The 26726-nt window shown below is 33.9% G+C and overlaps 4 protein-coding genes across 5 annotated transcripts; 1 reads left to right on the forward strand and 3 right to left on the reverse strand.

Moving 5' to 3' along the window:
* Nucleotides 1-279: 279 nt before the first annotated feature.
* On the reverse strand, nucleotides 280-4643 carry LOC121777514 (auxin-responsive protein IAA9-like). Of its 2 annotated transcripts, XM_042174793.1 has the most exons (6): nucleotides 4431-4643; nucleotides 2880-3467; nucleotides 2529-2755; nucleotides 2316-2457; nucleotides 1219-1280; nucleotides 280-695 (listed from the first exon to the last, which is right to left on the reverse strand). In XM_042174793.1, the coding sequence occupies exons 2-6, from the start codon at nucleotides 3431-3433 to the stop codon at nucleotides 658-660; spliced, it is 1023 nt and encodes a 340-aa protein (XP_042030727.1). In that variant the 5' UTR covers nucleotides 3434-3467; nucleotides 4431-4643; the 3' UTR covers nucleotides 280-657. The 2 variants fall into 2 exon arrangements, with proteins under 2 accessions (XP_042030727.1, XP_042030728.1); XM_042174794.1 differs by lacking the exon at nucleotides 1219-1280.
* A 4943-nt stretch (nucleotides 4644-9586) lies between these two features.
* On the reverse strand, nucleotides 9587-10860 carry LOC121776392 (putative B3 domain-containing protein At5g66980). The gene is made up of 3 exons (XM_042173566.1): nucleotides 10706-10860; nucleotides 10257-10610; nucleotides 9587-10031 (listed from the first exon to the last, which is right to left on the reverse strand). Exons 1-3 carry the CDS (start codon nucleotides 10775-10777, stop codon nucleotides 9783-9785), a joined length of 675 nt encoding a protein of 224 aa, XP_042029500.1. The 5' UTR covers nucleotides 10778-10860; the 3' UTR covers nucleotides 9587-9782.
* Nucleotides 10861-12037: 1177 nt separating this feature from the next.
* Nucleotides 12038-14518, reverse strand: LOC121776521 (B3 domain-containing protein At1g16640-like). Its single transcript, XM_042173687.1, has 3 exons — nucleotides 14238-14518; nucleotides 13832-14140; nucleotides 12038-12719 (listed from the first exon to the last, which is right to left on the reverse strand). Exons 1-3 carry the CDS (start codon nucleotides 14331-14333, stop codon nucleotides 12468-12470), a joined length of 657 nt encoding a protein of 218 aa, XP_042029621.1. The 5' UTR covers nucleotides 14334-14518; the 3' UTR covers nucleotides 12038-12467.
* Nucleotides 14519-21207: 6689 nt separating this feature from the next.
* LOC121776118 (uncharacterized protein At5g65660-like) lies at nucleotides 21208-21986 on the forward strand. The gene is made up of 3 exons (XM_042173261.1): nucleotides 21208-21543; nucleotides 21654-21813; nucleotides 21926-21986. The coding sequence occupies exons 1-2, from the start codon at nucleotides 21319-21321 to the stop codon at nucleotides 21810-21812; spliced, it is 384 nt and encodes a 127-aa protein (XP_042029195.1). The 5' UTR covers nucleotides 21208-21318; the 3' UTR covers nucleotide 21813; nucleotides 21926-21986.
* The last annotated feature ends 4740 nt before the right edge of the window (nucleotides 21987-26726 follow it).

The raw sequence follows: 26726 nt of genomic DNA on the forward strand, positions 1-26726 counted from the left end.
ATTTTCCTACCACTTATCGTGTGAAAATCTTGACATTGTAAACCAATTTAATCATGAGATTTCTGAATAGTGTTAATTTGAGAAGCAACATACATTGCACTAAATGGATAATGATAATTCTAAAGTATTTGAGGAAACTATAACAAAAAAAATTAAATCGATCAGATCCTAAGATGTTAATTTCCTTTCAAGCATCAAAAGATCCATATGAAATCTCACAAAAATGATTTAGTTTCAGCCTAAAAACATTGGTTGAACAGTATCTAACCGGATTATTGATTCAATCAAACATATTGTAAATTTGTAATTAAGTAACAAACACAACAAACAAATGCACAGCAATCCAAACAGTCACTTGTCTAACAAGTATTAGATCACACACAATCAGTAGCTTTCTTCAAATGGAGAAGTATAACCTTCACAAACATAAATTTGAAGTGTGAACTATTGTGCCTCAACTAAGAAATCGAGATTTAGGATAAACAACAAATAAAGACGCAGACGCAGCAAGCACTCGAGGAAAACACATGAGAAGGCCAGAAGGCATATAAAACTGATATCTGACATCAAGACGAAGCACTCTGGCACATCACTCCCGTAATCAGGTCTAAAAGACTCCTGACAATGCCAACGGAAACCAACCGTCCTCATTGAGTTCTAGTTCTGGTTCTTGCATTTCTCCACCGACCTGGGAGCTGCAACCATATTATAAAGCCAAATGAGAAGCGTTCTATCAACACGTATCTAACTTAAGTTTACATCAAGTCAGTCTGAATAACAAAATGCTTCGTACATACACATACAGCGAGTAAATTGTAAACCTTGTAGAAACATTGATACACAGCAAGATCCCACACAAAACATGGATACATTAAACTCTTCTTAGCTTTAAAATGTAAGAGGACTTGATAAGAACTTGAACCTTTCAGCAAGAAATTCCATTATTACAAAAACGTGTTTCCAAATGCTGTTGGTTCCAAATGCTGTTAGTTTTTTACAGAGATCTCATACTATAGAAAACTGTATAGACAAATGATTAAAGTTATAATGAAGTTGAAACACAAATTTGAATACTCATGCAAACGTAGAAACATTATTGGACAAAATCTTACCAAGAACTCCCACACTTGGGCTTTTTTTAAAAAAATCCCAGCATTTCAGATGAGGAAGGCATAAAAAGTTAATGAATTAAGTCACACTAATTAACAGTGCTCTCACCTAACCCAATAGCATCAGACCCCTTCATAATTTTGAGTTTCTTGCATGAAGCAATGAACATCCTAAAGAAGTATCACGATGAAATAGTTAGATAACCAATTAAATAAAAATTGAACTTATCAAATTAATTTTGACTTCTATCAAATGGGAAAAGATAATGATAAAAGCACATGTTCATCAATCCTCCCAGGTTTACACAAGCCGACTTCAGGAGGTGAAGTAAGTTAAAGAAAATGGATTAGGCCTCATGCTTGTATGAAAGATGCAAAAAACGTAACAAGTTGGAGATTGAACTGTGAAATAGATAGTGCAGAACTATAGTATGCGGGAGTGAAGATATCAGATAAACTAAGTCGTTGCAACTAGTAAAATTTAGAAAGCAGATTAAAAAAGGCTCCAATAAGTAACAGTTGTGTGCTGGAACTGCAATAACCACTAACAGAGGCAAATCAAAGAAGTGGCAAGTCACAGGAATTTATTGAAAAAAATGATTAGGAGATCAATCAAGCACATGAAAAGAGTTTCACTGGCGAACAATCGATATGCTGAAAAAGAAATCGTCCTAATCTTTCCATGTGTTTTGCAAAAATAATTACAGCAGTGATAATAAAAGACTTCTTAGCAAATGCACTAAATGAAATAAATCTCTAGTTATATATAGGGAGAACAAAGAATATGACAGATCTACAGAGTTCGACTTCAAAGTTGCCTATATATTTTACTAAATCAGTATATACGGAATTCAGAACACCAAGATATAGAAGACCCTACAGCTAGTGACTTCCACTAAATTTTCAGTTCTTAGAAGAAAAAAATGAAATGTGAAAACCTAAAAGAGCCTGTCTTAGTTGGATCCTGAACAGCTGGAAGTTAATGCTGATGACTTACTACTTATGAACGATAAAAAATCCAATATAACAAGACTATTAAACCGTTGATGCATGTCAACTGCCACCCCAGGAAACTCTAGTCAAGGCTAACTGTGATTCTTAGTTTTGCCGGATGCCACAGCTTCCTTTTAACCACATTTATTTCACTTTATTTATCAGTACATCAGCTAGAGTAAACATAAGCAAAGCAAAAGAGTACAAACTTACTCCCATGGAACATCTCCAACAAGCATCCAGTCCCCATCCTTATCTTCATAAGTCAGCACATATTCTGATCCATGGAGAAGATCCCTCAACTTACTCTCACTCAGCATTTTCCTGGTTGGAGCTCCCTGAGGTCCACATTGTCCTAAACCAGAAGGAATGTCACATGATTTGCAAGGATAGATAAAGAACCTCTAGCTCACAGACCAGATTTACCTATAGTGAAGCAGCTGAACATTTTCTCTAGCGCAGAAGAAAGTTCTTTATATGCCGAGTACATTCTGAGATCCACCTTCCTCAGATATGGAGCTCCATCCATGCTTACCTTAACAAAAAGTGCACCTGGACCAGGTTTACCATCTACTTCATCATTGGTTTTCGAGGTTGTGACCAGAGAGTTTTTCCTGAAAGATCTGATTGGAGGCCAACCCACTACCTGAGCCCTGCAAGAGAAGACAAAATAGCAGTTACAACAGTCATTAGCTTATAAGCAATCTGAATCTCAAATCAAAAGACAGTTCAAAGATTATTTATGTCTAAACCCCCTCTTTATGCTTGTGTACTTACTTAGCAGCAGGTGCATTAGCAGTGTTAGTACCAATTATCTTGTTAGTACTTTCTTGTAATGTTTTCGCCGGTACTTCAGATTTAATGGCTAATTGAGTCCCTGATGGCCTGATGGAAATCACATTACCAGCTAATTTTGCTTGTCCAGGATCAGAACCAGTAGCATTGAACATCCAGTTGCCTTCAGAAAAATTGGTAGTTTTGGATTCAGAAAAGCCATCTACAGTGTCATCAAATCCTCTTTTGTTTCCACTCGCTACTGTCTTTTGTGACAAAGTGCAGATTCTATCCTTGGAGGGAGCCAATGGGAATAACGGCTTCTCATCAAGCTTAACTGAGTTTAATAGGGAGAAGTCAGAATCTCTTTCAGGGGATTGTGATCCTGGAAGACCAAGCCTCAATTCTGTGGCCTTCATATTCATATTATTCTTGCTTTCAAGATGAGCACTTGAGACAGTAGACCTGTCAACAGAGGAACAATCTGAAAATCCAAAGTAATTGCGTTCTTTCAACCCCGGGCCAGTCTGAGAAATACAATCTGATGCCGAAGCCATCACAGGAACATTAAGTTCTAATTTCTATTGCAATCTGCAAAATGAAAAAAAAATATCAAGGTCAGTCAGTCACCCCTCCAAACAGACTAGTATCAAGAAAATCCTCATCTCAATCAGACAATCACTTATTACAATTTCAGAAATGCACAACTAGGAGCATCTTTCCATGGCTGTCAAAATTCAAATTACAAAAAATATATCCCAAAATGGCAGTGAAGTCAGGAGCTATGTAACCAACTGCTAGCATCACATGCATAAATCGTCACCTCAATAGGTTGAGAAATTTTCATTTCTTAACACGGATTCTTTTTTTTTTCTTTGAAATAAACATTTCAGAAATGAGAGGTAAAGTTGAAACAGATTTCTCCAAGATAAATACCAACTTAACACCGTCTACCCTCCCCTGAACAATAAAGAACAATAAAATACTAGTTTTACTTAACATCAAAACGTGAGAATGGAAAAATAGGAACAAAATCAATTTTCAGTTCACCACAGAAACAAAAATGTCACTCTCACAGATATATACTCCACAGTTTTCCTATTAAACAAGAGGCAGATGCGTATCAATATCGACATTCAACACACGAGGAACAAAAAGTAACAGCCGCCGATCTAATAATGTATCTCTCATAAAAATAGAATGCTTTCATAGTTTGCATGGAGTACATCACATATATATACATATTCACACATCTCAGGAGCCTAATCGACAAGCAGAAAAAATTCCGTCAAAATAAAAATGCACAGCAACAAAATAAACTTAAAAAATGCTTAAAAACTAGAAATATCAAAGAAGATCCAGAACACCAGCAGCACACCATGTCAGAGTGAAAATAACGTAAAAAACCAGAAAATAATTCGAAAAATTGACAAGATCTAAGCTCACTTTCTAGAACATAAAGTTAAATGAAAAAAATAAAAAGAAACTGCATCTCGAAATACAATAAATTCAATAGTTGAGCAAGCAGAAATTGCATGCACAGTAAGAGCACACCTGAGGATAAATTAGCAAGAGCAGAAGCAACAAAACAGCTTAAAAGAAGATGAGGATCAGAGATTGGAGCGACAAAGTACAGTAAAATGAGGAATCGCAAAGCAGAGAGAATTTTTAAGGCCCCTCCATTCAAGCAGAAAGCTAAAAAAACAAAAGCAAGAGAGAGAGTGAACTTATTTTGTAGAGAGAGAAAGAGAGAGCTTTGTTTTTGTTTTGATTATTATATTTGGCCGAGGGAGCCTCGAAGATCAAAATAAATAAAAATAAAAAAAATGGCAAACGGGGGGTAAAATTGTAATTCGGGCTGTGAAATTATTTTTTTCCGAGGTAGTGAGCAACGGCTGGGATTGGTTAGCGGGGATGGATGGTGGCCGTAGGATTTGAAGCAGAGGAAAAATAATTACCTGTCGCTGCTGCAGGTTGGTAAATGGTGACAGCCAATTATGCCTTTTTACAGTTTCTTGAGGACAGTGTTCTGCTTCTTTGGTTATTCCACTTTTTGGAGTTACTATTTTACCCCTCCGTGTAACTTTTTAGATTTGACTTAGGATATTATATACCGATGGCGTGAGAGCTTTAGTAGAAGAGGAACAAATTATTAAAATTTAAAACATATTATGATAACACTTGCGACCTTTTTATATGATAACACTTGCGACCTTTTTATGTACTCCCTTCGTTCCTCCAATAATGAAGACTATAAATAAAAACACATTTATTTCTATTTTATTCCTTCTATTTTACTTTACTTTCTTCATTTAACACACAAAATAAAATTACATAAAACTCTGTGCTGCCTAAAAAGGGGGTCATCTTCCTTGGGATAGAGGGAATACTAATACTACTAATTTTAATTCGCATTAAGATATTATTGAATTGTTTTATTTTAAGAATTTCCATAATTTAAAATCTAACCTTTTATATCTTAAAGATGGTAATCGAGAAAGATGAGATTGGTAGAAGACATTGTGTTTTTTATTTCTTTCATCTATGATTTGTGTACAATACATTCCCTTTTATAGGTGTAGATATGAGATAATTAAGGAAAAGATCAATCTATTCTAATTGTATCAATTTCCTATTAATCTGCATTCTTCTACCTAAAATAGATGATTTATTCTTCTTTCCTTTTCTTGTTGTGTAGGATATTCTCTTTTCCTTTCTTGACACTCCCCCTCAAGTTAAGTAACGACATCTCCGATACTTAACTTGGTCAGAACTTCCTTGAAGACCTTGGCATGTACCGCCTTAGTTAGAATATCCGTCAGTTGTTATTCGGACCGAACGAATGGAAGTTCGATGATGCCTCCATCTAATTTTTCTTTAATGAAGTGACAGTTGACTTCCACGTGCTTAGTCCTATCATGTTGGACTGGATTTTCCGAAATACTAATGGCTGCATTGTTGTCACAAAAAAGTAAGTTTTTTTCTTTTGGAGGGAAACCAATCTCTGTAAGTAATCTTCGCAACAACAAGATCTCGGTTATTCCACTCTTTACTCCACGGAACTCTGCTTCTGCACTAGATAATGCCACCACTTTCTGCTTCTTACTTCTCCAAGTGACTAAGTTTCCACCAACGAAGGTGAAATATCCCGTTGTAGATCTTCTGTCGTTCGGATTACTGGCCCAATCAGCGTTCGTGTGCCCCTCTACTTCCTAGTTTTCTTTCCTTTCGAGTAGTATGCCATATCCCGTAGTCCCCTTTAGGTATCGCACAATTCTGAGGGCAGCTTCCATGTGTTCCTCCTGAGGTTTGTGCATGAACTGACTTACCACTCATACAGCATATGCAATGTCTGACCTTGTATGGGCGAGGTTGATCAGTTTCCCTACAAGGCGTTGATACCTTTCTCGATCAGTCATTGGAGCCCCTTCAGTGATCTTCAGTCCGTGATTCATCATGATTGGAGTCTCGGCAGGCTTGCACTCGAGTAGTCTCGTTTCTGCTAATAAGTCTAAGACATATTTTTTCTGTCTTAGGAAAATTCCCCCTTTTTATCACAAGACTTCGATTCCCAGAAAGTACTTCATTGCCCCAAGGTTCTTCATCTCGAATTCTTGTGACAGACTCCTCTTTAGTCCTTCAATTTCTTCGATGTCGTCACCCGTGATGATCATGTCGTCAACATAGATGATTAGACACGTTATCTTCCCTTCTCTTTTCTTCAAGAACAAAGTATGATCTGCATTACTCTGTTTATAGCCATATTTCGTCATGGCTTGGCAGAATCGCCCGAACCACACTCTAGGTGACTGCTTTAACCCATACATGGTCTTCCTTAGCCTGCATACTTGCCCTTTTCCTAACTCTTCCGAGAATCCTGGAGGAGCCTCCATATATGCTTCCTCATTCTTCTTCAACTCTCCATGTAGAAAGACATTCGTTCACCAGTTCTGTCTCGAGGTTGTTGATGATCCAGTTGAATACGCAGTGATCCCGTTGCTGCCATTTTGTGTAGCCGGGATTGCCGATTGGGGAGGTTTTGAAACTCCAGCGATGTGAGAGGTCAATCCCTTCCCCCCAATTGCTCGTTCCATGAGATTGACCCATAGGGGGTAATTAACCCCATTGAATTTGGTTTTGATGGAGATTTCTCCAAATGATTCGGGTTGGTTTGAGTTTGGTGGTTGTGAGGTCGATGATGAGTCCGGATTTTCGGGAATTATGAGACTTTGTTTGAGGAATTCTACGAATTGGGCAGCAAATTCCATTGGGAAGTTTGTGATGGTTGAATTGGGTTGCGGTGTGTTGTGGGGTGATTCAGAATCCGACATGATTTTTGATTTATTTTGGTTTTGCAGGGATGGGAATTTTAGTGGTTGGGGCCGGCTTGAAGGAAGATATCCTGCTCTGATACCATCTTAAAGATGATAATCGAGAGAGGAGAGATTGGTAGAAGACATTGTGTTTTTTTTATTTCTTTCATCTATGATTTGTGTGCAATACATCCCCTTTTATAGGTGTAGATATGAGATAATTAAGGAAAATATCAATCTATTCTAAGTGTATCAATTTCCTATTAATCTTGATTCTTCTACCTAAAATAGATGATTTATTCTTCTTTCCTTTCTTGTTGTGTAGGATATTCTCTTTTCCTTTCTTGACATTATGTTATTTACAAAATTTTAAAATTACTACTCATACTGTTTAGCATCACTTACAATTTTCATAATTTACTAAAAGACACCAATTTTCATTATGCTAAATTATAAGTCAACTTTATTCGAGTTACACACTAATTAAATGCTGGCTAATTTGATTAAAATTTTATATGGTCAAAATTTTCTAATTGTAGGTCTAAACATTTGGGTTTTGAGCTAATATGCTAACTATTTTAATTTGCTACTTGCTAACTAAATCAATATATTATATTAAAATGTCAATACAGTAACATGAATATGTCAATACAAATTTATCTTGACATTTTGCTTAATGTAATACTTGTTCACTAATCAATACATGAGTATATGAACATAAATTTATCTTGGCATTTACAAAATGTGAACATAAATTTGTATTGACATATCCATGTCACTGTATTGACATTTTTAATATAGTGTGTTAATTTAGTTAGCAAGTAGCACATTAAGATAATCAGTACTCCGTATTTGATTATATCTAAAAAATAGTACTGTATTTATCAACATATAAAAAAATTAAATAAAAATTATCAAATTTCGTCTTTCAAATATATGCAATTAGGACTATATATTTTGAAAACAAAATTAAATGAAAAGTATTAATAGATTTTTAACACTTCTAGTTTATTTATTTTTTCACTTCTATTCTATCCCTTGAAAGAGAGAACCCAAGCTTACAAAATATTTATTTTGTCTATGAAAAACATATTAATTCAAGTAGAAAGGAGAAATTACAATTTGAATTGGGGGAGCTGACTTTGATAAAAGTAAAACACGGCATAGAAATAGTAATATGTTTTTTAGAAGGAATATAATTGTAGGGTATAGTAGTAATGTAAATATTTACAGCGATGTGAATAAGGAATATATGTATTAATTCCCTTTCTTTTCTTTTATGAGATAAGAACGCAAATACTAGTAAGGAATTTCATGTCTTATGCTACAATGTATTATAGAAATATTAAGGTTTTAGTTGAAAATGGGTACTAATTTCAAGTTCTCAGGGAATTAAATTTTCTTTTTTTAATGCTTAAATAACTTTAAATTTAAAGGTGGCATTATGAAGGACTCGAACCTGAGACCTTAGGCCTCATGCATTAACATCTCTACTACTTGACCAATTCACACCCTTCTCAAAAAATTAATTATTTTTATCAAATGTATTATTTTATATATTCGTTATTAATTATATTTATAAATAAAATGAATCGGGCAAAGCACGGGTGTGATAGTAGAGTTAAAAGTTAGTGTTAAGTACGAATGTCAACAATATTTATTAGGCTGAAACAATCTTATTGGATTCTTCATGTAATTATCGCATGTTTATTTCCGTCACAAGTTTCATAAAGAGTGTCATATGTTCATGGTGGTCAACGATGAGTATCATAAAATCAGAGCTGAACAGTTTTTCAATGTACGCACGCTAAGGCCCAAATAAAAGGCCCATATCTATAAATATATTTATTGGGCCTTAAGGCCTTCCTGACTCTCAACAAAATATACAAGAACTCTCTTCCTATCTAGATAGGTCCAAGGTTCATCTTCAGATCTCATAAAATAATGAGCAAATTGCTAAAAAAAATTACGAATACTGATCAAATTTTCATAATTTCAAGAAGTATAATATTTTTTATACTTTTTCTATTATTCCATATCAAAACTTTTGCAACTGCTATATGTGTTTGAATTTATTAACATGACATGCACACACCAAACTTATAAAAATAGTACTGTATTCTCTATTCACTCATCTTTATATTCACAAAATCTCAAAAATTGATTTGAAGCATGATATAATTATAAACCCAAACATAAAGTACTTATTTATCAAAATTCCAAAATGAGAAGGATTTTAAGATACCATTAATATTTGAACTATTTTCTTATTCTATTTTAGATTTTAGAATACCATTAGAGATGATTAAGAGTTTACACATTTTTGAACAATATATAAATTGTAAAATAAATTTCTTTAGCTTCTAAGATCCCAAAAATAAATTCCTCGACCCGCAACTTATTTTTTCATAATTACATCTTCAAAGCAATAGTCTTCAACAATAAATTGCTCCCAAAATTAAACTTGAATAAATCATAAGCTAGCAACATTCATTTACAAAAATTGATAGCACTAGTTCTAAAAACACATCTAATAAAAACTTAGCTAAACATGGGCTTGATACAAATGAAAACTGAAATATGTCACTAGACCTCAATTGGGTCTACCAAACGTGACAATGACAGACAGGTGCTTGGCATCAGTGAGTTGAAAAGTGATTGAAGTCCCGACTTTGAGATTATTATCTTTCACAAATTTAGACCAACCTTTTTCAATTTGAACACTACAACGATATTTCACCACTCCCACCTTCCACTCTTGATTTTCCACCCAAAGAGTAATATCAATTCTTGATCTTTTATGCTTTTTCATGTGTGCATTCCAAAACTTGATTGGCATACCCTGCACCATATCAATTAATCAATGAATAAACCATCAATTTTGCTTTATACAATCATTTACACCGAACTCAATCTCATTTTTCAGTATATGTCATGTCAAAAAGTAATTTTACGTCAATCATTGAAACTAAATTTAAAATTTACCCCATTTTTCATATATGCCTCACAAAAGAGTTGTTTTATAAAAAAAAATGAAAGATGAAATAAGCATTACAAAAAAGCTTACCACAGCCCCCCTTTTCATGTATCCCTTGGTTAGCACAGCTGTGAAATTAGGGTTTTTGTTGATATTTGCAACTCGTCTTGGAACATCAGTACCTGCTGATTGACCTCTTTCTTCACAGCCATTTGGTGAGAATATGTTGACATAAAACAAGGATTTCCCAAGATAGCAAAATGTGAGAAAATCAGCATCTTGCAACGAATTATCTTCCACAAAATTAGGCCAACCCTTTTGGAAAAACCAACAATCATTCTCTTTGCAGACATCAATTTTCCAAGAGGCACCTTGTGGCCTTTGTAACGTGCACGTTGTCGGAATTTTCCCAGCAAATTTGGTGATAAAATCTGGAGGAATTCTCTATTATTAGAGCAAACAAAGGAGAAATCGAATGAGAAAGATTATTTTCAAACAAGAGTAGGTGGAAAACAACAAGAAGAAAGGGACTAACTAACCATGAATTGAGAACTCAGAGCAGAGGTATAAATCTTGAAGAACTCTGGTAAATCATCAGAGGCATTGGACATCTTTCTGGAACCACGTCTCTAAGAAAAATAAACAAGAATAACTTTTTGAGGAGAGTAAAACAAGAAAGTGAACCAAATTAATTAAGCAACAAAGATTCTACTGCCTCTGTCAAATCAGAATATGTATATTTGCAATTTTTGTTTATTCTATAAAAATATAGGTATTTCTATTTATGTAAAGTTATTCTAATTTTTTATTTTCTATACATTAACTAATTTATAATTTAACCTTTAACATCCTCCAATAATTGGCCCAAACATGTTACTCTTTTCTTTTATTTTTTTTACCTCGCTTACTTTTTTTCCCCTATTTATTTGTTTTTTTGTAGTTTTGTTTTTGTTTTTTATTTGAGTAAATTTTTCGGAGTAACTAATTTAGGTCGTTTGGAAAGTTGGATAGGACAATTCAACGGAGATCTTCCCGAACCTATTAAGTTCAATGTGTGGATCTTACAAAATTGGCTTCAACGGTTATAAAATTACAAAATATGGTATATTTGTTTATATTTAAATTATAAAAACAAATATACTAGTAATTTTACTATTGGGAGTGATTGAATTGAGAAGAACTATTTTAAAATGAGAACTTGAAGCATAAAATATATATTAATTGGTGACACAAACAGTAGATGCAACTAATATTTTATGCTTTCGACTAATAATTTTTTAAGTTCTCATTATTGATTAGTTCTTAATTGAACCAAGCTATTATTATGTACATAAAACTAATAAAAATCGTTAAAGGATATTTTTTAACTCAATTAAGGACGCTAATTTGTGTTTCTAAATATACCACAAACGTTTCAAAAAACGTCCTTATTGTTAGTGAGTCCATCTAAAATTAGATGACACAAATGAAAGTGTCCTAAAAATGCAAAAGAATTTAATGTATCCTTAATATAGGTACACTTTCTTCTGTATCCTAAATTGGTATTATTTTTTAAAACTTTCCAACACAACTAATTGCATATTAATTTTTGTATCCTTAAAAGATAAGTTTTGTGTAGTGTAAGTAAAATATAAGAGACCAATATAAAGGAAACATATGTCTCCATTTCAATGGACAAATTTGGAAAACATAGAGATACCACCGTGATCTCATTTTCTTCATGGTCGACCAAGAGGTGAGACGGAGACCTCACTTAACATTGGAGTACTATATAATTTTTCAAATTCGAAACGTCTCTATAAACATAGTCTAACAAGTATACTTTTTTTGCTGATTTCATATGAATATTTGGGCTCACATGTGCCCTCACTACTATTTTCTTATATTATACCCCAATATTCTTCTGAAATCACACCTTTGTGAATTGTGACACATATTATTGTGAATATGTACCATTTGTTTGTCATCTATCAAGTTGAAATTTGAGCTAGATTGATGTAAAAAGACATAAAATGACAAAATCGATCTTCTATAAGAGTTGAATTAAGTCGAGGTTGCACTCGATAAATACAAAAAGAAGGTGCTTAAAGCTAATATTCTTTTTCAAAAATAAATTGCTCCCAAAAATAAACTTCAATGCCTTATAAGCAACATGTCATTTACAAAAATAACATATGAAGTTCTATAAACACTTCTAATATAAACTTAGGCACTTAGCTAAATAAACACGGCCTTGATAAGTTATAACATATCAAAGTAGACTTACCATATTTTTGGTGGGAATGAAACTGTCACCAAACCTCAATTGGATTTACAAAACATGACAATGAAAGACAGATGGTTGGCATTATTAGTGAGTTGAAAAGAGATTGAAGTCTCAGCTTTGAGATTATTATCTCTCACAAATTTTGGCCAACCTTTTGTAATTAGAATACTATCATGACGTTTCAACACTCCCACATCCCATTCTTGATTTTCCACCCAAACAGTAGCATCCAGTCTTAATTTTTTATGTTTTTCCATGTGTGCATTCCAAAACTTTCGTGGCATACGCTGCACCATATCATAAAATCAATGACTAAACCAACCATTTTGCACTCTCTCTCTCTCCCTATACTCCCTCAGTCCACCATTTAAACTTTTATGCCATTTTAGTTTGTCCATAATTTATAGGATTAACCATTTACTTTATTCCACTTTTATACGCAAACCTTATATTCCACCAAGTTTATACACTCACAATCCAATATAAAACTAAGAGTAAAGGCCAAAATTGGTCCTGAATATATGGTCATTTTATGTTTTTGGTCCTAAACATTATCTTTTGGATTTTTTGGTCCTGAACATATGAAAATTTGATGATTTTGGTCCTGGACTAACTATTACGTTAAAAAATCCATACATTACTTCACTCCACATTCAAAATACATACCTTACTACCAAGAAATTCAAACATTACTAAATCTATTGATGTCAAATAAAGCTTTTACATCATGATTCCACTCCACATTCATGTCAAAATACATACATTACTTCAACTAACCAGTTAGGATTTAAGAGTAAATGTCAAAATTGGTCTCGAACATATGGTCATTTTACGTTGACCGTTAGTTTTTAACGGAACAGTTAGTCCAGAACCAAAATAATCAAATTTTCATATATTCAGGACCAAAAAATCCAAAAGATAATGTTTAGGACCAAAAACGTAAAATGACCATATGTTCAGGACCAATTTTGGCCATTACTCTAAAACTAATACTTTAAATGAGTTCCACATTCCACTCACTTTCTCCTTTTACTTTTCTTCATAAAGTCAAATAATTTCTTAAAACCCATGTTGAGTCAAAAGGGTTCTTTAAATCGTGGACGGAGGGAGTATACAGGGAGTGGTATCCTTGATGACTTTGTTAAAAATGAGAATTCTGTGAACTGAAAATCATAATCAATTTACTGATATATCTGTTGGCGCATCACAAAACATATTAGTTTCTAATATTGAGTCATGAACTAATATTATGAATTAACGAAATAACTGGCATGTTTTGTGATGCCAACTGATATTAATGTATTTGCGATCTAATATGGTTATGTGTTTAAACTCTATGAAGAGTTCTAAAACGAACCATCTCCTATATACATATACAAGCAGTACAAATCAAGCTTACCACAAACCCCTTGTTCAAGTATCCCTGTGTTGGAACATTAGTACCTGCAGATTGACCTCTTTTTGCACAACCATTTGGTGAGAATATGTTGACACAAAACAAGGAATTCCCAAGATAACAAAATGTTAGAAAATCAGCATCTTGTAACAAATTATCTTCCACAAAATTAGGCCAACACCCTTTTTGGAAATACCAACAATCCTTCACTTTGCAAACATCAACTTTCCAAGATGCAGCCTGTGGCCTTTCCAACGTGCACGTTGTCGGAATATTCCCAACAAATTTGGTGATAAAATCTGGTGGAATTTTCTATTATGTATGCAAAAAAAGGAGAAACCGAATGATCAAAGCTTTAATAATCAAACAAGAGTATGTGAAAAACAACACAACAAAGGGAGTAACTAACCATCATTTGGGAACTTAGAGAAGAGGTGTAAACCTTGAAAAACTCTAGTAAATCATCAGTGGCATTTGACATCTTTCTGGAACCACGTTTCTTCATTCTCTTCACTTCTTCTTTAACCTTTTTTAATGTGCATTACTATTCGCCTCTTCGGATTCACAATTTGGTAATATAATACTATGATTTCCATTTAACCGATTCTACTCTAGAGAGAGAATATGACTTACTCCCTAATTAGTACTCGTACTTACTGAAAAAATAATTTTCCGATAAATCTAAATCAAATCTAGTCCTAGTATTTTTTTAACGCAAGCTTTTAAATTGTGCGTGATCTTGAACTAATGATTAAGTACATGTTAGTAAATTATAATCCCTCCGTCCCTAAAGAATATACACTTTAGGTTCGACATATGTTTTAATGCAAAATTGTGAAAGTAAGAGAGAGGTAGAGAGAAAAAGTAATTAAAGTATTATTAGTGGAGAATGACTCCCACCTTATTGGAGTGAAAAGAGTTTTCAAAATTGGAAAATGTATATTTTTATGGGACGAACTAAAAAGGAAACAATGCATATTCTTTTAGGACGAAGTGAACCGTACCAGTTCATTCTTATAAAATTGTGATCTTATTAGTATTCATGCTTTCTAGCAACTTTCTTGGATAATAAGGCAATTTAAAAGGCCTATAATATCGTAAACGGGCTTCATGAAATCATTGGGCCTTAAGAATTTGTACCCACCTCTCAACTACTTATCCTCTTCCTATTATAGGCCCAAACATGTTGCTTTTTTCATTAAACTTTACTTATTCTTTATTTGTTTTTTTGGAGTAGTTTTTTTGTTGTAACTATTTACGGAGTAACTAAATTAGGTCGTTCGGAAAGTTGGACTGACAAGTGACAATATAGTTGAATTCTCCTCCAACCTATCTAGTTCAATGTGTGAAACTTATCTAATTTGCATCCTCTTCTGACTTCTCTCCTCATTTTCCAAACTGTAGCCAAATTGAAAGGGTTGGGCTTGTTTCCTTGATGTGATGATAATATTTTTATTCGTTTGGGACCATTGCAATTTTATCCGCATTTATTACAATGATTTCAGAATCAACAAACATGTCACCCCAAAAATATCGACCCCAAATTCAAAACACAATATTATATGATTGTAAGATTATCATGGAATCAAATACTCGAACATACAAGCTCTTCAATATTTGATTTATTTCTCTCTTCATTTATCCATATTCTTGCCAGCTCAATTACATCTATTTGTTTATGGTGTATTAATGATCAGTACTACTACCTGGCCACAATCTCATAATTATTTTGTTATTTTTAGTAAAGTTAAATATATTAAAACAATTTCAGTTATTGTAAAAGTTCAAAATTATATAGAAAGATATAATAAATGCTGTAGTTGGAGAGAAAGAAGGAAATTATAAAGTGTGTTTAAATATAGCAAAATTGGCTTCTACTAATATAAATTTACACATTATGGTATACTCTTTGTTAATTTTTTAGTTACCAATATAAAGGAGACATATGTTTCCATCCCATTGGACAGAATTTTAAGAGATAGAGAGACCAATGTGATCGCATTTTCTTCATGGTCGACCAAGAGGTAAGAACTCAATTATTTTTATATTTTTTTCAAAAATTGAAATGCCTCTGATAAACAATTAACATAGTTTAACAACTATATTTGTCGATTTTACATGAATATTTGGGCTCACATGTCCCCTTACAACTTATTTTCTTGTCTTATACTACTACTAGTATTCTTATGGAATCACACCTTTGTGATCCACATTTTGTTGTGAAAATGTACCATTTGTTTTGTCATCTATCAAGTTGAAATTTAAGATAGATGCAAGGTGACATAAAATGACGAAATCGACCTTATATAAGAAAAAAATTGTAGAATTGAGTTGAGGTTGCAATCGATAAATATGAAAATTAGAAGGGTTTTATGTATATTGGACGTCATTACCCATCTTACTTTATCCAATAAGTGATTAGGCCCATTATATAATATCCAATAAAACAACAATTCCTTAAAAATACTGTAATTAAACGTTATTTAATTACTAGTATAAGTTATTGTAAGCCGTAAATAATGAGGTATATTACATTTGGGGTGGAGGTTAATTAAGCATCCTCCATTCATTTTTTGTTTTAACTACATCAAAATTTTCAACTATATCATTCTTTGTAGAAAGATTTCTGAATTTAGCTCCTTTAACATGACGATATATAAGGAGTTGGATAATTGCTTGAAATCACAATTTAATCTATATATATAAATTGATTTAAAAAACAATGAAGTCCAACCGAGTTTGTTACCCTTTTCCTATTTTTATCAAAATCTCAGATTTATTTAATAGCTGCCCTGCACTCTAGAATTTGGTGGAGGAGACTGCTAATTGACAAGCGAATGAGAGGAAACAACGTTTTAAACTCATCAGATGATAACATTTTTTGTTTTGTTTTGAGACCACATTCGAAAATTTTATTGTTTTCTATTTAACTCTTATAAGATTGTTTTATTCTCTGATTCATAAGTTTTTGGACATGTTAGCCATCGATCTTCATCGTACCCATCTAGCGAAATAAGTGTTCTAATAAATTAGTAGTATGTTGTAATTTCTATTGTAATTGGGGTCCAGTAATCTAACTAGGATACATAATTATTTTATAAATTTAATTTACATTATTTCAGTTACAAACGTTTGTATGTGTGGTTTGGTAGTCCAAAAATAAGTGTGCACTACTATAAATCTTAGAGTTCGGATGGAGTGATCAATTTTAAATATTCTCTTCCTCCGCGAATAAGAGTCTCGTTTTTCCTTTTTAATCTGTCCACGAATAGGAATCTCGGTCCATAATTATTATAAATGGTAAAGAAACCTCATATTCCACCAATTAATTTCACTCACATATAATTTAAAACTAATATATACAAGTGAGTGAGACTCATATTCCACAAACTTTCTTCCACTCACTTTTCTTAACATTTTTAAAACCCGTGCCGGAAAGGAATACGACTCTTATTCACGGATGAAGGGAGTATAATTCTTTACTATTATATACTCCATCCGTCCCAGAAAATTTGTCACATATTTTCTTTTTTGTCCGTCCCTAAAAGTTTGTCACCTTTCACTTTTACCATTTTTTGTAGTGGACCCTACATTTCACCAACTCATTCGCACTCAAATTTTATTATAAAACTAATATATAAAAGTAGGACTCACATGTCACCAATTTTTTCAACTGACTTTCTATTACATTTCTTAAAACCCGTGCTGGGTCAAATGGTGACGAATTATTAGAGACGGGGGAGTAATTAATATTTTTAGAATTTTATAATAAATATAATGGATATAGTAAAAGAAAAAATAAATAAAAGTACATCACTTGTTACTGTAGGTACATAGTGTCCCTCAACTTTAAGTCGAATTAGACCCATTTTATTATGTACTCCGGATTCTATTTTACGGCAATGAAATATATGAATATTCGTGATAAATTCCCACATCATTTCTAAATTAAATTGGAAATAATTATGCTTATTGAAAAAATATATTACTATTATTTCTAATTTAAGATGAAGGAAAAACGTGTGTTTGGTACGGCATTCGCAATGAAGTCGTTGAGTACATCTATTTCTTTATAATAAAGTAAATAAATAGACGACAAGAATAGCCGCTGCACCGTCGAATTATAACCAACACTAACAATGTAATAAATATAATATACTAATATTTATATAATTGCACAGCTAAGAAAGCACTACATTACTATTAATAAAGTTAGATTCCGTACAAGTTACCATTGTGATTATATAAATACATCTATATCTTTCTCCCTTAAAATAAATGTCTACGAAAAATATGAATCTCAGTTTAGTCTGAAATCATAGAATCGGCATGAATAGACTCCAAAAGAAAAGAGGATTATAATGGAAAACAAATTTCAAGCTCAAAAACATGTAGAGTGGCCATATTAACCTAACCCAATATTTTTCTTTTTAAATTGACATGGTTATCGATTTGTCTTGAATTATTATTTTATACTATTACCTAAACCAAGTTAATCATAACAAAAGATGTCGAGTAATTTGATGATGAAAGTGGCGTTGCATCTCCAAGATTTATTGATACGAATAAATATTAATTTGGTAATTAAAAAAAAAAGGAAAAAAGTATAGGTGAGGAAAGGCGAGTAGGTCGGGTGGAGGTAGTGGTGGTGGGCCCCACTTCACCAGCTGCAAAGCGAAAATGGAAAACATATTATGTTTCTTGTTTGGGTTACGTCAAACACACACACACACACACTATATTATCTTCTTTTATTTTTAATCTTATGAAATTCTCGAGGAAGATTCAAAAATTGGTCTGTATTTTTAAAAATTTATGTTCCAAACTTGGAGCTGAATGTCACTAGTTATTGTCACTACTCACTAGTGAATCCAAAGATTTTCGAGGAGAAAATGATAACAGAATCCTTCACGAGTTGTGCATAAATGCTTTGAAATTATATGTACGTAATCGCTAACAGAAAAATCGTTGCAAAATTGAATTTGACCTCTATTTACTTAGATTGTATCAATCAAATTATTGATATTTGAAATTCGACAGAGTGCAAATTGAAATGACAAAATAAAAAAATCCTATTAATTTTTAAATCGCTCTAATTACGAGATATAGCTAGAGCAAGTAAGAACGTTCTTTATTTGAATTTAATCCATAAGAATTAAAATATGAATTGCATGTCTTGATTTTTTTATAACTACAAAACACCAAAGTCGAGAGATTGATGGCAACTGTTCATCATTCTCCAGCAGAGATATATTCAGTTTTGGCCTTCAGGTGCTCCAAGGGTCACAACAAAAGTAGCCTGATTCAATTTGTCCCTTGTAATAATATTGTTACAACTTATATCACTTACTAGGAGTACTTGTTAATTTTATGTATATATATTTATGTTCAAAGGAAAAAAAAATTCAAGTACGATTTGTACGAGGAAAATGAGAGATAATCTATTCAGCAAAGTGATAGTAGGCTCGAGCTCCATGTTCATCTAAATGATGGGAGGATTGTACGATTAATTATTTTATGGACAAGTGGGATTCAAGATTGACTATTCCTTGTCAGCATAAGATTGAAATTATTTTTTTTAATATTCCTTTCGAGTTATATATTGAATTATTAACAGCTAGGATCATATATGTGATTTACTAAATTTGTTATTAGTACTTATTAGGAATAATTTGTCTTCTATATTTTTCATGAACTTTCTCATTGAGAGAATTCTGGTAGTTGAAGACCTTTTATGATCTGTAAAGTGTAAAAAAATGAGTAAATAGACCAAATTTCATTGCTCTTCTTTTCCTCAAGTACAAAATATATTTCAATTTCATTCCTCTTCTTTCCTGCTTTATTTTTTATCCATTTAATTCTCTAAACATCATTTTTTTAATTCTCCTTCTACTTTCCTACTTTATTCTTTTTTATTTAACTTTCTAAATATTATTTTTATTCTCTCTTCGCTTTTTTACTTTATTCTCCATCCGTTTAGTTTAAACATTAATTTTATTTTCATTTTACTTTTCTACTTTATTTTTTAAGCATTTAAATCTCTAAATATCATTTGCTTTAAATCTCATGTCTAAATAAATATCTCAATTATAGCGAGGCGAAGATAGGAAGTGATTAATATTATTCCGCTTGAACAATAAACAAAGGTAGCACTAGCAAACCGTAAGAGCATCAGCAATGGAGGCGTCAAAACCGCGACGCCGGTTCTGACGCCGAACCATTGCGACCGGCGTCGCCGAAATCAGCGTCAATTTCGGCGTACCCATGCCGATTCGTGTGGTGACGCCGGTTCTAACGCCGATCCTCACGGCGCCATTGTAGGCCCCGGATCGGCGTCAGAATTTAATTTTTTTTTTCGAAAACACTATATATACGCGCTTTGGACGTCATTTTCATTCGCACAACTTGTTTTAACGAGTACTCTCTCTATCTTTCTTTCTGTACAAGATCAATTTAAGAAATGAGTAATGCCGGTATTTTTTTAAAATTATTGTACTTTTTGAAATTTTAATAGTATTATTCAATTTTCCTGTATTTATCTCGTAAATTAAATTCCGTATGTTGCTACAATTGTAAATTAAATTTATATAATTGTTATTAGGGTTGTGGATAGACTATGTGAGGGCTATTTGATGTCCAGCTGCATGTCCAGATGATGTGGCAGGAGGATTTTAGTGCTAGATGATGTGGTAGTGGGAAGGCTATGTGAGGGCTATGAGAGGTCCTAGACCATTGTGGATGCTCTAAAGCGTACGCGCAAAAGGAGCTCTAAAAACAAAATCTAAAAATTTTCACAATTGCTTTACCCAAATTCTTTCGCACAAAACAAGCAATCAAACGCCGCTTTCATGCCCACCCATTGCACATTACAATGGGCCCGCCCAAACACCTAAAAATATTGAATTTTTGTACCAAGAGAAAACTAAGTTCTCTCAGAGATATTTGTTGGGATAAATAAGCTCACACGGATTTGTTTTTGGGTCACTCCCAAAAAACCTCAAACTAATTAGGGTTGGACATGAATTATATACATCTTCCAACTTCCCTCACCCATCCGATGTGGGATAAGTTTATAACCCAACAATCTTTACATTAGTGCATTCGAATGCACGATGCATTCCCTCTAATAAATTTTAATTAAAAATTGATAAGTCTTAATTACAACAAATACACCTAGATATAGATAATTTTTTATATATGAAACATAATTATATGGTCAATTGAAAAAAGACAGAGAGAGAATTAGTGAAATTGATAGGTACCAAAGTTGAGTGGGGCAAAAGTAGCAGTAGCAGTAGCAGCAGCCGGCCCCAATTAATTTCCGTACCCCAAAATGTACCTCAATACCTTTATAAATAAGGGCTTCTCTCTCCCATTTCTCTCACACATCGTTTCATTCTCTCTCATTCCACCGCCATAGCCATAGCTGCTTGCACCTCGAATGAGGGGAGTGGTGATTTCATCAACTCATACAATCACACAATTAGAGCATGGAGAGTCCATACCACGGTGGCGCGCCGGTTACCAGCCACGGCGGAGGTTCACGCCCTTCCCTCGGCTTCCCTCTCGGCACCGCTCTGTTACTGGTCGTCATTTTCAGCCTCAGCGGCATCTTCTCCTGCTGCTATCACTGGGAAAAACTCCGCCGCACTCTCTCCCTCGATTCCGCCGACATCGAGGCCGACGCTGATCTCAAGCCGAAACCCCCAAACACGGTACGCATTTGATTGAATCACAAATTGGTGCAATCGGATTGTCGATACTTCAATTCAACCTAAAATCGGATGGATTTGAGTTTAATTTGTTCATTTCGTGAATATTTCAGGATTTGAATCGGAAGGAGAATCAGAGCTTGCCTGTGATAATGCCGGGAGATAATGTTCCGAAATTCATAGCGTTGCCGTGCCCGTGCCAGCCGCCGCGGCAGGGGAGCGTCGTGATGGAGGTGGAGAAACCGCCGCATATCGCCGTGCCGTTCTACTGATGTAAGGGCCGCCGCGATCGAATTCAATCCATTCCTTAGTGTATAGATTTTTTGAGTTCGATTAATTTTATATAAGGACCTTTTACTCCTTTGTTTTTCATGTTCTTTCTTAGGGACAAAAGGTGATTCGCTCACCCCAGGCGCCCCCATAACCTGGCCCGACATCGCTATGGAGGGGTTCAAACACGGTACCTCAGCGGCCCATTAGGTGGGAGGAACTTACACTGGTAACCAGCACACAAGGAGCCACCACAGTGGTGAAACTCCCACACTGCGGCTGCCAGCATTCGATCCTGTCTGTTTAGGGACAATCTACCACCCAGGAACCAACTGAGTTAAGCCCGTGCGGGCTTTTCATGCTCTTTCTTTCTTTATTTTGAGGGATCTTTTTCCTTAATTTTATGAATATAACATTTTTACTCGTGAATTTTTTTATCACAATATAATTTTTTAAAGCATTGAAAAAAAAATAAAAACAAATGATTTTAGGTATAAACTATAATTTCCGGATATTGTGAAAATCCATGTTTCTAGACTCGGAATCACTGCCTCAAGTATACTGTATACATACTCTATAATAATCCCAGAATTTTATTAATCTTAATTATTATATTGACTAAGAAATTAAGAATTACTAATTACTATGCAACAATGGCGCTAGTAAGTTTTTATTGCAATTGTCGTATGCTTCCAAAATACCATTTGTCTGGCTTAATCATAAGCACATTAATTGTCCTGTGTTTAACGGTATCCCAAGTTAAAATACTATTTGATAGAAGCTGGTGATTCGATGCGAAAATTGATGACATTTTGCCTGTCGTTTGGTAGCTATGTCATGTTTCGACTAGACATGATACCATTATGATAGTAATGGTAGTTTAGATCAGTTAATTTATATATATTGGGTGTTTGGTATATTAAGATAATTATGAGTTATCTTATTCTAGTGTTTGGTACACTAAGTCACAAGCAAGGATTAAAATTATGATTGCCAAAATTATCCTTATTAATTTAAGTTAATTACTAAACTATCCTTATTTTAGGTAACTACATTAATACAAATATATTACACATTGCATTTACTGAGCTGGAAAATTTAATGCCTCCCTTTTCAATGTTTTATGGAGTACAAGAATGAAGGTAAGAGGCAAATGAAGAAGATCAGAGGCAGAGTGATATAGATATAGAATTTATGCACTACAAACCCAATTATTAAACAACAAACTGAAGATGGAATTAGCTTTGCCCAAAACGAAATAATCCTTCTCAGAAGTTAAAGTTATTCCAAATACAGATATTCTAAAGACTTGATAGAAGTCATTGTTAAAAACTAAATAAAACAATATATACCAACACATGGTCCATAAACATAAAAACAGCTTTTAAATAGATTGTCCCTAAGCAGACAGGATCGAATGCTGGCAGCCGCAGTGTGGGAGTTTCACCACTGTGGTGGCTCCTTGTGTGCTGGTTACCAGTGTAAGTTCCTCCCACCTAATGGGCCGCTGAGGTACCGTGTTTGAACCCCTCCATAGCGATGTCGGGCCGGGTTATGGGGGCGCCTGGGGTGAGCGAATCACCTTTTGTCCCTAAGCTTTTAAATAGATCTACCTATTAAAACACCTAGCAAAACCAACACAAGTGCCATAAATGTAAAAAAGGAGTTGCATTTCCAGTTGAGACCGATGAGGTTGGGTTGGGGGCTTGGAAACAGAATATGCCCGACTTGGTTCACTCGGTGAATTCCCTTCATAGCTGGAATCCTAGCCTTGATTTAGAAACAAAGCCGTCGGGAGAGATGTAGTCGCCAGAAGGTTTTGAGTCGCCTGAAGGTTTTGAGTCGCCGGAAGAAATGTAGGAAGGCAGATTGAGAGAATTTAGGAAGAGCTCTCTATCGCTATTGTTGTGAAGAAGAGAATTGTGTCTGCATTCTTTTTTGTTTAAGGTTAGAAATTTTGATGGGTATAATTGTATTTTGCTAAATTAACTAGGCTTCCATGATAAATAACATAGGATTTTGGGTAGTTACAAATATGACTAAAATATATGATTTTGTGTGGGCTTTGTGCGGGCCAGATACAAAACACGAGCTACTATGTTTGGTAACATAACTACCAAACACACAAATAAACTCAGATTACTCTCTTATTCAGGCGAAACATAGCTACCAAACGGCCCCTTAGTATTTAGGATAAATATGCTTACATAATTAAAATTATACATTGTATATTAAAAAATTCACAAAATAGAAATGATATTTAGACTAACCACACATGATCGACTTTATATGCTCTGTTAAACTATTTTATAAAAGAAAAAATTGTAGTAATATTTGGGAAGTTAAGCATAATTTCGGTGGCCGGAACAGGGGCCTATAATATTTTTGATACAAAATTAATAGTTTAAAGTTCACTTAAAATTCTTATAGTTGGGGCATTTTCTATGAAGTTGCTATAAATTAGGATATAAAATGATAATTACGATATTCATTAAATACTAGCGTGATTGCAATTTGAATATGACAAGAAAGAAGCAATAGGTGGTGACGTTTTAAATTGTTTTTATGTTGGAAAAGGAAAAGAGAAAAGGGTAACAAATAAATCTCAACTATCATTATTACACGCATGAATTTCGATTGAATGCCTCCGAGTTTTACTATGTTTTAATAATTTAGATGTTTGGTGACTCTGTTCCTTTATTATTGTTAAATAAAGGAAAATTTTACAGGTCCCTTGTGATGGATTTGAATACAAATTTTTTTTTTCAACATTAACCACTCTATTATTAGGTTAATATACAAATATGTTAATCATTTTGAATTTTATATGCTATTTTTGGAAATATTTTGGTATTTTGGACGGTATTGTTTGACTTACTTATAGTATTCCTTTGAAAAATATTTGTATATTATTAAGTTAACCATGAATATATACTATTAAACCCACCTACTATTTCCTCCATATTTTCAAATATGTGAAATCTTTTGAAAAATATTACTCCCTCCGTCCCAATTAAGTTGAGCGATATTATTTTTTGCGACACCCCAATAAAATTAAGTCATTTTTTTGACAAAACATGTAATCACTCTTACTGTACTTCATTACCTACTTTATTCTCTTTTATATCTCCTACATTTTTTTTCTATCTTCTATTTTATTTTATTATCATTTAACTTATTCTAAATAATTTCTTAATCCCCAATTCCCCATAATTAAAATAATGATTAAAATAAGTGATTCAACTTAATTGCAATGGAGGGAGTAATGTACTACTAGTACTAGTCGTGGCTATATTTATTTTGTCTCATGGCTGTTGTCCCTGCACAGGACATGGAGTACATGATATGTCTAATTACGAATGAAATGATGATTTTATATAACTCCTATATATATATAGGAATTATTCTTTCCACTTCTTTCATATTCCTATTATATATTCCTAATCACCAGGAGTATGATGTATTATATGTACTGTTAAACTATTTAATAATTTAATTTTAATTAGCTAAATCTTGTAAAAAATCTCGTCTTATAGTACATAACTACCATAAGCATTTACTAAAACAGTTATCAATTTGAGTTGACCTATATCCATTAGGCATCCCCAACCTACCTACGTGTCGCTTGTGGTTCCACTTCATATTAATAACTACTCACCCCTCCCAAAAAAATATAGGTAATGAGTATAGCACGAGAATTAAGATAAAATTGATAAAGTAAAAGAGAGGAAGAGAATGATAGTTAAAGTAGAGTTAGTAGATAGTGGGATTTATATTATTTAATTGATATAACTTTTCAAAAATGAAATACACATATTTTTCTGAGACAGATGAAAATGGAAAGTACATATATTTTTATGGGACGAAGGGGAGTATTATACTAGTTCTATACAGTCAATATTTATATTTTTACGAGTACTGGTTTGGATTTTGTCTCTAACTACTTTTTGAAGGAATAATAATATAATATCATAATCTCTGGCCTAAAATTTGTGGAAGAAGGGAGGTAGGTATGTATAAATATTTGAACATTAATTAAAACAATTAATTTTTATTATATAATAAATATTCGTTAAAATAAATAAGTATGTTATGGCTGCATCCGCATAGTTTTACTGCGAAAATCTATAAATAAACGTTTAAGTGTGTTTCTCATGTTAGATAGTCGAATATACCCGACAGATGTGACCATAAGGCGTGTTCATAATTTTGATGTTGAATTTCAAGTATTTGTTGATTTGGCTAAGAGCATCTCCAATGCCGGCGTCAAAATCGCGACGCCGATTTTTCGCCGACGCTGGTTCTGACGCCGAACCATTGGAACCGGCGTCGGCGAAATCGGCGTCAAAATCGGCGTGGCCATGCCGATTCGCGCGATGACGCCGGTTCCGACGCCGATCCTCACGGCGCCATTGTGGGTCCCGGATCGGCGTCAAACCGGCGTCAGATTTTATTTTATTTTTCTTTTGAAAACACTATATATACGCGCTTTGAACGTCATTTTCATTCGCACCACTTGTTTTAACGAGTACTCTCTCTACCTTACTTTCTGTTCAAGATCAATAACGAGAAATGGAGAACAACTACGAAGGTACTCCAGTGACTCCCGGGGGATGGTCTCAGACTCCCCCGCCTCCCGGTGTAGGGTCTCAGACGCCCCCGACTCCCGGGGTAGGGTCCCATACTTCCCCGGCTCCTGGGGGAGGTGGTTGGCCTCCGATGACCGGGTACTACAACATGTACCCGTGGCAGCAGATGATGCCGGGGTGGGCACCCGGCATGCAGCCCCCTATGCAGATGATGCCGGGGTAGGCACCCGGGATGCAGCCACCGGCGCAGCAGATGATTCCACCGGCGCAGGGGACGCACGGGGGGGGGGGGGGGGACAACGCCTATCGGCCGACTTTTGATTTTTC

This window comes from Salvia splendens, chromosome 18 (assembly GCF_004379255.2).
Source record: "Salvia splendens isolate huo1 chromosome 18, SspV2, whole genome shotgun sequence".
NCBI classification, from domain to species: Eukaryota; Viridiplantae; Streptophyta; class Magnoliopsida; order Lamiales; family Lamiaceae; genus Salvia; species Salvia splendens.

Coding starts and splice junctions, on each gene's coding strand:
- LOC121777514 (XM_042174793.1), bottom strand. CDS start 3,433: ATGGCTTCGGCATCAGATTGTATTTCTCAGACTGGCCCGGGGTTGAAA. Junction 2,756..2,879: donor GCTAATGCACCTGCTGCTAA/GTAAGTACACAA, acceptor CTTCTCTTGCAG/GGCTCAGGTAGTGGGTTGGC. Junction 696..1,218: donor GTCTGATGCTATTGGGTTAG/GTGAGAGCACTG, acceptor ATATGGTTGCAG/CTCCCAGGTCGGTGGAGAAA.
- LOC121776392 (XM_042173566.1), bottom strand. CDS start 10,777: ATGTCCAATGCCTCTGATGATTTACCAGAGTTCTTCAAGATTTATACC. Junction 10,611..10,705: donor CTCTGAGTTCTCAATTCATG/GTTAGTTAGTCC, acceptor CTCTAATAATAG/AGAATTCCTCCAGATTTTAT. Junction 10,032..10,256: donor ACATGAAAAGGGGGGCTGTG/GTAAGCTTTTTT, acceptor GATATGGTGCAG/GGTATGCCAATCAAGTTTTG.
- LOC121776521 (XM_042173687.1), bottom strand. CDS start 14,333: ATGAAGAAACGTGGTTCCAGAAAGATGTCAAATGCCACTGATGATTTA. Junction 14,141..14,237: donor CTCTAAGTTCCCAAATGATG/GTTAGTTACTCC, acceptor CATACATAATAG/AAAATTCCACCAGATTTTAT. Junction 12,720..13,831: donor ACTTGAACAAGGGGTTTGTG/GTAAGCTTGATT, acceptor GATATGGTGCAG/CGTATGCCACGAAAGTTTTG.
- LOC121776118 (XM_042173261.1), top strand. CDS start 21,319: ATGGAGAGTCCATACCACGGTGGCGCGCCGGTTACCAGCCACGGCGGA. Junction 21,544..21,653: donor AGCCGAAACCCCCAAACACG/GTACGCATTTGA, acceptor TGAATATTTCAG/GATTTGAATCGGAAGGAGAA.